The sequence below is a fragment of the Pistacia vera genome, unplaced genomic scaffold (assembly GCF_008641045.1).
Source record: "Pistacia vera cultivar Batoury unplaced genomic scaffold, PisVer_v2 Contig21, whole genome shotgun sequence".
Lineage (NCBI taxonomy): Eukaryota > Viridiplantae > Streptophyta > Magnoliopsida > Sapindales > Anacardiaceae > Pistacia > Pistacia vera.
Window position 1 is genome coordinate 264,926 of NW_022196013.1, and position 12,254 is coordinate 277,179.

General features: G+C 42.9%; 1 protein-coding gene across 1 annotated transcript; it reads right to left on the reverse strand.

Annotated features, from left to right (window-relative positions):
* Nucleotides 1-11,092: 11,092 nt before the first annotated feature.
* LOC116129246 (trans-resveratrol di-O-methyltransferase-like) lies at nt 11,093-11,914 on the reverse strand. The gene has a single exon (XM_031414996.1). It carries the CDS (start codon nt 11,882-11,884, stop codon nt 11,093-11,095), a length of 792 nt encoding a protein of 263 aa, XP_031270856.1. The 5' UTR covers nt 11,885-11,914.
* Nucleotides 11,915-12,254: the final 340 nt, after the last annotated feature.

A 12,254-nucleotide genomic window follows, 5' to 3' on the forward strand; every position in this document is an offset into this window, starting at 1 on the left:
TCATCGATGCTAAGATCAAGCACTGAACGCTATCAGCATCATCAAGGAACTTTTGATAAGTATACTTTACTTCCTGAGTGGCATCAGGATTAGGCTCAGCCATGTATGGTTTTTCAAGGATATACAATTTCTTTTCTGACTTGAGTATAATCTGAAGATTACGATGCCAGTCAGAGAAATTGGATCCATCCAACCTGTTTTCTTTTTCGATTATCGGTCGCAGGTTCATAATGCTCATTTTGGTGAATCTGCAATTGCAAAAAAGATAAAGTTATTATAAAGTTCATTATTGTTTAATATAGTCGTTTATTAAACGATGCTCCCACTATTTTACTCAAGTCAATAGCCCTCATTATTAACTTGGGAAAGCTCGTTGGCTTTCCTAGTGGACTGAGATCCCATCCTACCCATTTCAAACCTTCGCTTTGGCGAACAAGCCAAAATGAGTTGATTAGGTAGGCCAACAAACTTAATCCACACTAGNTGGACATTTCCTCATCAATTCCTTGTACCTCTCCCAAGCCTCATACAATGACTCGGATTCATCTTGTAGAAATGATGTGATATCATTTCTCAGTTTTGCTGATTTTGCTAGAGGAAAGAATTTGGTCAAGAATTTATGTGTTAGATCATTCCATGTTGTGATAGTTCCCGATGGTAGTGCCATTAACCACCCCTTAGCTTTATCCCCCAATGAGAATGGGAATAACCTCAACCTAATGGCGTCATCAGACACTCCGTTTAACTTGAAGGTGTCACAATTTTCCAAGAAGTTTGCAATATGCTAATTCGGATCTTCCTTCAAATTACCATTGAACCTTACCGACTGCTGAATCATTTGGATGATTGCCGGCTTAATTTCAAAGGTATTGGCTTGGACTGCTGGTCTCGTAATGCTCGAACCACTGCCGTTAACCGTGGGAACTGAGAATTCCCTTAGTGTTCTATTTTCTTGTTCTGCAATCTCTACAACTATCTCTTCTGGTTCAATTGTAGCTTCTCTTTTGCTTCTTTCTTTGTTTAGTCTTTGAGTAGTTCTTTCAATCTTAGGATCAACAGGAACCATTGGTTGATGTCTTGCTCTTCACATAAACTGCACAGACACTAGCAAGAGTAAAATCACACCAACAAAGAAAAAATAAAACAAATAAAAATTAAGTAAAAATAACTCTCCAATCTAGCTAACACAAGAAAATTTTAATGTTAACACAAAACTCAATCCCCGGCAATGGCGCCAAAAACTTGATGCGTGTTTACTACAACATGCAATATGTAGCAAGTATACTAATCGCATAAGTAATAGAGTGATGAGTGAGTATCGTTCCCACAAGGATTGGTTGCTAAGCACTAAGTTTTTCTACTGTTTTCAAGTTGGAGCAATCGAATGGTTTGGATTTATGGGAGAATGTTAAACTAAACTAAACCAAAATTTATAACTATTCAAACTAATTATGAAGCAAGAATTAAAACACTGATAAAATCAATTCAAACAAACGGGTAGGGTTTTGACTTCATTCAGACTCTCTGGGTTAAACCTAGGGATTATACTAATTTCATATTCACATGCATTGATTGTAAATCGAACTCATTAAGGTATAAAATATACCTTCTCAGGCTATATTTCCTTACTCTTTACTATTAAACTTCCGCACCCAACAAAATGAAGACTAATAGTTCAAAGTTCATTAAACACAAGAATCCTAGATTGATTTCATTGATTCTTAAATCTATCTCTAGCATTTAATACTACAATGGTGATTACCCAAGAAGCTTAACATGAATTATCTCTCAATCTCATCATGTTCATCACATAAAAATAATAACTACAAAATAATCACACAATCAAAGCAAAATCATATGAAATTAATAATCATAAACTCTCTAACCCATTAGAATCCGAACNCCTCTAACATATCATACATGGATTGACCACATTTTTCAATGCATTGAAGTTTGTAAGAAAACATGAGCATGTTAGCATTTTCATCAATGGTACGCGTTTGAATAAGGTCATCGAATTCAGGAGGTACGTTTGGAGTATGGGTCGGTGAAGAGGACGATGAACAGGAACTGGACTGGGTTAATGGTTAGAACATAAAACATGGAAGAGGTTTGGATCTAGGGTTCATGAAACCAACTTGTTTAGTTTTAGGTCTAGATAAATAATCTGCAATGGTGTTAGTGTGACCTTTGATATGCTGGGCAGTGAAGGAATATTTACTGAACCATTCTGCCCAGTGAAGTAACTGCTAATGTGGAACCTTTTTCTTGTGGAAACGTAGCATTTGATCAAAAGATTTGATATCCGTTTCAACAAAGAAATGATGTCCAACAAGGTGGAATTCAAACCGTTCAACGACATTTCCATGCGAATGTCCATGGAAAAGGTTCAACTGGGAGCCGCGAAAGGAGGTGTTGCTCTAAAGGAAGAGAACGCAGCACTCAAGCAAAGCCTAAAAGCTGTCGAAACAGAGAGAAACCTGTCTTCTGAGTCGGCAAATAGGTACCTGAACGAAAGAGACGCGGCTCTTCGTACGGTGGACTTCCAGAAAGCGTAGCTCAAGAAGCATGGATAGGAAGTAAAGGAGCTACAAAGGACCATAGCCAAACTCTCCAAGGAGGCCGGGGAGAAGGACCATTAGCTCAAAGCGATCTCTCTGCAGGTCTTACGAACAGAGCAAGAGAGGGACGCCTTCGAGAAGGAAAGGCAAGCTCTCGAAGTTGAACTTTAGGAAAGTCAAGAAAAAATTGCTTCCTTAACGCAAGAAATGCAGGATCAGGCAGCGGAGGTCAAGGAGAAGGCTGCCGAATGGGCAACCGACTTTATTTATGCCTTGCAACCGAAGAATCCACGACTTGACTTGTCCGACCTCCCAGAAGACTGGCAAGATATACTTATGTCCATGGCGCGAGAGGATGATGAAGTGGTGGCCTCCCGAGTAGGAGGTTCGGGACACGCCTCGGATAAACCCTCAGTCGACCAGCCCTAGGACGATGAGGTCGGCCCTCTAGGAGTTGTGTTAGGGCTTGTAGTTATGTCATTTTGCCTGTTGTACTCCACATTAATGAAATACATTTCTGCTTTTACAATTTCTGTTCGCTTTGTTATACATGAGTACTTCCTGATTGCTTACATTTACTGAAACAAGTGTGATGACATAACACATTCACATGAACAAGATTACATGTGAACAAAATGACACTTTTCAAGGAAATTATTTACACAAATTGTAAGTTAATTTACAAGGAAACTGAGTTCGGAATTACTGATAGTATGGTCGATGGTGCTCAGCATTCCAAGCTCGGGGTACCTTGGAACCGTTTAGCCTTTTGAGATGATAAGTCCCCAGTCTTATCACTTTGTCGATGCGGTATAGACCTTCCCAGTTTGGTCCTAACACTCCCATACTTGGTTCCCTGGTACTGAGAAGAACTTCTTTTAGCACAACGTCGCCGACTTGGAAGTCTCTTCGCCTGACCTTTGAATCGAAAAACCTCTTCGTGCATTGCTGATAGGCTGCCATCCTTAGCGGTGCCTTGCTGTGATGTTTTTCAACAAGGTCTATGCTTGCTCTCATAAGTGCTTCGTTGTCGACCTCATTGTATAGGTCCCTCCGAAGTGAACCAGTTCCCACCTCTACAGGGATCATCGCTTCGCATCCGTATGCTAGCGAAAAAGGTGTTTCTGAGGTAGAGGTTCTCGGAGTAGTTCTGTATGCCTATAAGACTTCAGGGAGGTCGTCAGCCCAATTCCCTTTGGCTGCGCCAAGTTTGGCCTTCAGAGTGTGCTTAATGGTTTTGTTGATAGCTTCAACTTGGCCATCTGCTTGTGGCCTTGCTACTGAGGCGAATTTTTTATGGATGCCCAGCTCGTCACAAAACTATTTGAATTCCTCGTTGTGTAACTATTTCTCGTTATCCGAGATGAGGGTATGAAGAATTCCGTAGTGGCACACAATATTCTTGAAAACGAAGTCCTTGAGCTTTCTGGCTGTGATCGCGACTAGTGGTTCGACTTCCACCTATTTGGTGAAGTAATCTACCACGACCACAGTGTATTTGACTCCCCCTTTACCGACTAGCATGGGACTGATTAGATCGACCCCCACATGGAGAAAGGCCAGGGTCTAGTCATGGTTACCAGTTCGTGGGAGGGAGCTCGCGGTATATTCGAGAACCGCTGGCACTTATCACACCTTTTGACAAAGTTGTAGGCATCATCTTGGATTCGGGGCCAATAGTACCCCTGACGAACAACCTTGTTCGCAAGAGATCGCGCGGCAGTGTGATTACCGCAAATCCCTTCATGTATCTACCGCATGATATAATCTGCTTCTTTTCTGGTCACACATTGGAGGAGAGGGGCACTAAACCCTCCTTTGTAAAGCTGGTCTTTGATGAGGGTGTAGCGAGCAGATTTTGTTTGCAGAACCCTTGCCTCGACCTTATCGTCAGGCAAGACCCCATCCTTCAGATACTGAGTAATGGGGGTCATCCATGAGCTCGAACTTGTTACATTCACGGCCTGTTTGATTGGGCTGATACTGGGGATTTCGATGAATCGAACATGAATGCTGTCTGGTGCATCCAAGTCTAATGATGAGGCTATCCTCACCAAGGCATCCGCCACAGAATTGTTTTCTCTAGGGATTTGAGTGATTGCGAAGTGCTTGAACGGCTCGATTGCAGCCTTAGCTTTCTTCAGATAATTGATCATGTTATCTTCCTTGGCTTGGTACTCTCCCAAAATCTGGTTAACGACTAGCATGGAGTCACTGTGGACGCTGATCGCGATTGCGCCCATTTCCTTTGCCAACCTGAGTCCAGCGAGCAAAGCTTCATACTCGGCCTCATTATTAGTTGCTTTGAAACCGAACCGGAGAATGCCATGAATACGGGCCCCTTCGGGACTCAACAAGAGAAGGCCCGCTCCAGTCCTCTTTCTGTTAGATGATCCATCGATGTAGAGGGTCCAGGTCGAGAGATTTTGAACAGTTTCCTAGATGACTTCATTGGGCTGTTCCGACTCGTTCGCTGGATGATGCGAGAACTCTGAGATGAAGTCGACAACAGCCTGCCCTTTAATAGTTGCTCTTGGTTTGTAATGGAGATCGAACTGGCCGAGTTCAATGGCCTATTTGAGCAATTTTTCTAACGCCTCTGGTTTTTGGAGGACCTGCCTAAGCAGGTAATTAGTCAATACGTGAACTATATGGGCATGGAAGTAAGGTCGCATCTTTCGGGAAGCTATCAGCAGGGCAAAGGCTAATTGATCCATTTCTGGATACTGCATCTCGGCATCCAGTAGACGCTTTCTCGCGTAATATACTGACCATTGGGTTCCATTCTCTTCCTGAACCAGAGCTGCACTGATCGCGAATTGCGGATGGACAGGTACAAAAAGAGGATCTCCTGTGGGAGAGGTTTAGAGAGGAGAGGTGGCTTCCCAAGATGTTCTTTTATACTCTGGAATGCCTGCTCGCATTCGGGAGTCCACTCAAATTTCTTATTGGCCTTTAGGACGTTGAAGAATGGTAAACAGCTAAACAGCGGTCTGTTAGCCTTGATATGAAGCGACTTAGCGTCGCTATACACCCGTTCAGGCTCAGAACCTATTTTTTGTTGGTCAGGCTCTTCATATCGAGGAGAGCTTGGATTTTTTCGGGGTTGATCTTAATTCCCCGCTGGTTAACCATGTACCCTAAGAATTTCCCCGAGGATACTCCGAATGAACATTTGAGGGGGTTCAACTTCATTCGGTACTGCCGGAGGATGCTGAACATCTCAGCAAGATGGGCTACATGATCTGAAGCGACATGGGACTTCACCAACATGTTGTCTACGTAGACCTCCATCGATCTGCCTATCTGTTCGGAGAACATCTGGTTAACTAGTTGCTGGTAAGTTGCACCAGCGTTCTTGAGGCCGAAGGGCATAACTTTGTAGCAGTATAGTCCCCGATCTGTAATAAACAATGTATGCTCTTCGTCTGACCCGTACATTAGAATTTGATTATATCCCGAGTACGCATCCGTAGAACTTAGCAGCTCATGCCCCGAGGTGGCATCCATGAGCTGGTCAATTCTTGGCAGTGGGAAACTATCTTTTGGACACGCCTTGTTGAGGTCGGTGAAGCCGACGCAGGTCTGCCATTTGTTTTTAGGCTTTTTTACTAGAATTGGGTTGGCAACCCAGGTCAGATAGAGTGCTTCTCGGATGGACCCATTTCGGAGGAGGTTATCCACCTCAACCTTCAAGGCAGCATATCGCTCCGGGTCCATCGCTCTCCTCTTTTGGCGAACTGGCCTAGCTTCACTGTCGATGTTTAAGGCATGGCAAATAACATTCGGGCTGATCCTGACCATATCTGCGTGCAACCATGCAAACACATCGATGTTTTCCTTCAGGAAGCTGGTTAGGTCGGCAGCAAGCTGGGGATTGAGATTTTTATCGATCCTTAGCACCCTGCTTGGTTCGGTTTGGTCGACCTGTACTTCAGTCAGATCCTCAACTGGCCCACTGGAAGGGCAGCCCTGAATGCGAGGATTTATATTATCCTCGGCTAGGCCAGGCTGTGGCTCTATCCAGCTGATCGCCATTGTCTGGTTGTGATAGCCGCGCGAGGTGCCTTTGCCTTTGCACGCCATCTGAACTGCTTTCACATAGCAGTCCCGAGCTGCGCGTTGAGACCCGCTAACTTCCCCAATTCCCGTCGGGGTGGGGAACTTCATTTTCAAATGGTATACTGAAGTGACCGCCTTGAAGTGTCTTAGCAGAGGTCGCCCTAGAATTCCATTAAAGGCGGATGGACAATCCACTACCAAGAACTTAATTACTCTGGTTACTTCGTCGAAGTCACCCAACGTGACTGGGAGTGAGATCGTGCCCTTGGGGAGCAGGTGGTCCCCTGTGAAGCCATATTGAGGGAACGAGGCAGGTTTCAGGTTTGCCTCGTCCAAATTCATTCTTTCAAAAGTTGAAGCGAACAAGATATTCACAGCACTTCCGTTATCCATTAACATCCTCTAGAAATTATGGCGCCCTATGAGGGGCATTATCACAAGGGCATCTTCGTGAGGATGATGCAACCAGGCTGTATCTTTTTCGAAGAAAGAAATTTTCTCCTCCCGGTGAACCTTTTGTGGTCGCTGCACTACGTGCATCGCTCAGATGGGCTCGTGGTGTGCCTCCCAAGCATATCTTTCTTGGGCACCTCGCGAGTTTCCTGCGAAGTGCGGTCCCCCGAAAATTAAATTGAGGGTGTACACTCCTTTCTGATCGCGGCGCTTCTTACTTGAGTCCCCCTGATTTTTCTCTTGTGAGGGAGCAAAGTCATCAATATACTCCTTGAAATGTCCCTACTTGATAAGGTTTTCAATCGCCTGCTTGAGAGCTCGGCATTCATCTGTATGGTGCCCATTGTCCCGATGATAGCGATAATATTTTTTATTGTTTCTGGCTATCGTTGGAGTTTTCATGGGCTCGGGCTCTCCGACCAGGCTGGCCTCCTCGGATTTATCAAGAATAGCCGATACAGATGCGTTTAGTGGAGTATATTGGTTTCTGTCGTGATCGCGATGAGGGACGGGAGCATAGGACTTTTTAGGCTCGTAACGAGGTTTCTTCCCTCTTCGCTGATCGTCTATGTCTCCCCTGCAATAAGCTCTTCTACTATCTCACCGACCAGGTGCACAGCCCAAAGCATCGTGGTCGTGACGGCAGAGTGCCGCCATTGAATTTTCTATTCAGAGGTATTTCTCTACGAGATTATAGAATCCAGTAAGGGAAACATCGTCCTCAGCCTGTAATTCTTTCCATAGGTCTGTCTGTGGACGGACTCCAGCTATGATGAGAGTCCGAACAGACTCTTCAGCAGTATGTGCCACCTTGTTGAGTTCTCTGTGGAAACAGTCAATGTAGGATTGGAGGGATTCATCCCTTTCTTGCCTTATATTGCTAAGGTAGCTCAAAGGCATCGAGAACTTCCGATTTGCTTGAAAATACCTTAGGAACATCGTGCTCATCTGAGGCCATGAACTGATCGATCCCGCTGGGAGCAACCTGAACCACCGTTTGGCATGGGAGGTCAAAGTCACTGCCAAACAATGGCATTTTGCTAGATCCGAGACCTGGTGAAGCTCTATCAGGTCGTTAAATTCATACAAATGATCCTGCAGATCGGAGTTCCCATCAAACGCCCGCATGTCGGGCATCCTGAATCCTGGTAGGAGAGGAGCGGCTAACACTTCTGTAGAGAAGGGGGACGCAGATACGACTAGCCCCTGCTCGTTTTGCTGAGTTCGTAGTCTGTCTAAAGCTCACTATAGCTCCTCAATTTACAGCAATGGAGCCGCTTGGGGATTGCTTTCACCCATGCGAGTTCGACCCTCGCGATTACGGATGAGGAAAGTCCAAAGGTCGGGTTCCTTTTCACCTCGGCCGGCGGTTTCGGCCACTCTCGGCACATGCCGGCTAGAGGCGTGTGATGGCGATGAAAGGTGCGGGGTATTTTTACGACTTTTGCGGTGGTAAGAACCGCCCCGTGAAGTGTGGGACCCTCTAGCACGATGACGATTAGGATCGTTTTGTTGGTGGTGATAGGAATCGCCCCAACCAGCACTTTTATGGGTGTGCTCTTGCGATGTGGCATGGGACAGCTCGGGTTGCATCCTTTCACCGAATCTCAACGAGACTGGTATTCTACTCGGGATGCGGTCGAAATTTGTTAGCCCTTTGGAGCCCGTGGGCTTGCTTTTTGCCACTTGTTTACCTTTTTGTCTATGCGCTGCAGTGCTGGCGGCACGGGCTATTTCCCTTTGCCGCGCTTTCGCGCGACCTGCAGGCGCTTTTGGCGGTTGCACCGCCGTTGCTAACTTGGATGGCACGCCTTGGTCCAAATGGTCCAGCCTTCGGTTGACCGTCTGGACAGTATTGTCAAACCTCTCTAGGTAGCTTCTATTAACAGGGTCAAGTTATGAACTTGACGGGATATCTCCTGCAGCATTTTGCGGGGCTAAAGGTTTTCTGGAAGAGGTGTCCCCTTAAACTTGGGGGAGCCCCTCAGCACCCTGGTTGGTTTGCTCAGGTTCTGGTTGGCGGGCCATTTGTTGCTGTAGGACCAGAAGGTTGGAGATTCTCCTGATGAAGGATGAACACTAAACCAGCCCTCCTTCTAGTGCCAAACTGTTGATGCATGATTTTGACACCAACAAAACTTACGTGTGAAATGTTGGGTTGGCCCAAAAGACACACGTGAATGAAAAGGAAAAATGACACTAAATGCAGTGAGAAAGGAGTTTTAAAGTGGTTCGGATGCTAAGGAAGCAAATCCTACGTCCACTGATGTTTTTATTAATGATAATGGTCAGGTCGCTTTGGACGACTGACTTTACACTGAGGATACAAGGTATTAAAGACTGTCTTTTCTAGAGAGAGAGAGAGTTTTGTTAAGAGTAAAATGTGCGAATCCCCTTAATGAGAGAGAAGCTCCCATTTTATAATGGGATGCCTTAAGGTAATGATCACTGAATCTGTAAGTTGGTGGGATGATCCGTACAAATCCTTCATTTAGAGTAATTCACGTGATTTGCTGCAGGGATTGGACACGCGGGATCATCACAACTCCTTGCTGACCTGACGTGCACCCATTATTCTAACGGAAGCAAGCTGTGGGGTGCAACCAGGATCACACGACGCAGCTGTGCTAGAATGGCAGTAAACTCTTCCCGAGATCTGACCTTTCGCACTTAACCGAGCCCCACGTCAGCCCTATGTTCCCAAGCATAACACAAATCAACATAGCTAGTTGTGAAAATGTTATGCTATGAATTATGAGAGTAGTTCTCTACAATTTAATTTGATATGGTATTAGTAGGGTAGGAATAGTGGCGGATCTAGTATTTTTGTCAAGGGGGGCCTCCGCGGCTTCGTCATTGTTTGCTAAACAACTAGTAAAAACTTTAAAAAAATCACCAAACCTTAAGCAAATAAAATAATACAATATCAAGAATTTAAGAGAAAAGAATGCAATAACGCAATACTTTCCTACTTGAATAAATTCATGAGAAGCAAAATTTTGAGTAAATGTGTTAAGTAAACCTTAAGCAAAACCTTCTTTTAAGTTCAATTTTTTTTTTTTTTTTTTTTTGTTTCCAAAGATTATAATATAAATTTTATGACTTTGACCAGACCTACATAAGCTAAAGTCAACCAAACTTAAATCAAATCAACATTGCGTTGACTTTTATATGAATTAATAAAAAAAAAATTCTTGATATATACATAGATAGTAACTCAAATTTCTTTATTTATTTGATTAGCAGAACGGTGACGTTTGAAATGTAGGAAAATGGTGGGTGAAGGGTAAAGAATAACGTGTTTTAAAATATAGTTAAAGTTTTAATTTGGGAAAGCAAGTTCTTCTCAGGCACAAAACACAAATAAACTCACATGATCCATGTCTTTCCCCTCAAATTATAATTAAAACCTAAAAAAAAAAAAAAAAAAAAAAAAAGAATGATTCAACCCTAAAATAAACTAAATTGAAATGAGTAATACATATATCTAAAACTGATAAAACCAAAAACAAAGCTAATTGTGACACCTTGAGTAGTGAAAGCTTCAACAATTTCGGTTTTCAAAAGTTTTAAGATCGAATAACATGAGGAAGAGAAAGAGAGAATGAAATAGTAAACAATTTTTGGGATTAAATCATAAAAAACATGTGGAGTCGGAAGAAGAGTGGAAATAGTTTTAAACTTTTAATATGATGTGGGTTTGGAATATATATATTAATAACAAGTTTTTTGTGGGCCTAGATATATGTATAATAATTCTCATTTTTTTAAAATCCAAGGGTGGACCTAGGTATATATATTAATAACAATTTTGTGGGACTATATATTAATAATTTTTTTTTTAAAACTTAAGGGTAGGCCCGGGCCTTCCCTCAAAGGGGCTGGATTCGCCCCTGGGTAGGAATGCTGGATACAAATAAGAATAATATAGTGTGTATGTCATACTATATGAAAAAACAAAAAACTAATTAAGATTGATTTCAAATTAAGCATGAAGAAACTAAATTAATGGAAAATTATGTATAATTGTGTACCTTGAGTAAGACTGCATCAGCCGAAGGTATTGCCTTAAACATGTCTCCTCCAAGAAAATTCAAGTTCTTAGTCCCCTGCAAATTATCAACAACATGTGGGAGATCAAAAACAGTGCATTGAATCTCTGGAAAAGCATTGGCTATGATTTCGGCCACAGTTCCATTGCCACCACCCTCATCAACCAAAGACTTCAGCCCCTTAAACACCTCTCTATGGTCTTCAATCAAAACTCTCGCTACCAGTTGAGAGTCACTGACCATGGCATCATAAAAAGTGTTTTTAAATTTAGGTTCATCAGCCACACAACCCCAAAAGTTTTTCCCATTAGTTGTTTCAAATGGTGTGGAATCATCATTCTTGAACCAAGCGCTCAAGGAATGGAAGGGACTAACCATGAGTGGATCAAGTATAAGAAACACAAATGGTGCAGCCCTGAAGGGTGCATCCTTAAGGAGTAGTCGAGAAGAGGGTGTGAGAAAATACTTGTCTTCTTGGTGATCAATTTTGCTGACTTTTCGTTGAGAAAAGAAGTCGGCATGAACTAAGACACCCATAAGACGGTGAATGCCGTGACCTTTATTTGGGTTCACGCCGAGTGCAGAAACTATTTGGGAAAGAGTCATGGGTTGGCCATGTTTGTGGATGATATCTGGAATGCCCAGTTGAATGACGCATTTCATAGACATGCAATTTACATAGTTCAATGAATAATTCCACACTTGAGCTTGAGCTTCAAGAAGCTCACTAGCACTTTCAACATGAATCGAAACCATAATTAATATTGAAGGTGATCGATATGGAAAAATCTTAGACCCTGATAATTCTGCCAGGAAAGAACTCTTCATATATAGTAGTTGATGGTAGTGTAAATGGGGAGCTTTAACGGTTGTTGAAGATGTGACATATTTTACTGAATCTCACTTTTTGTTTAACGAGCATTAGTAGAATTGTTCCTTGTCTTTCACGTGGTTGTTAATCAAAATTAAGATCAATAATTAATATTTCTTGATCATTTTCAGATCTCTGCACCAGATTTGAAATTTTAGTGATTTCTAGTCGGGTGTTCAAAAAAATGTAAAAATCGAACTGAATCGATAATTGAATCAAAAAATCAGTTAGCCAAAAAATAGTTTGATTACGATT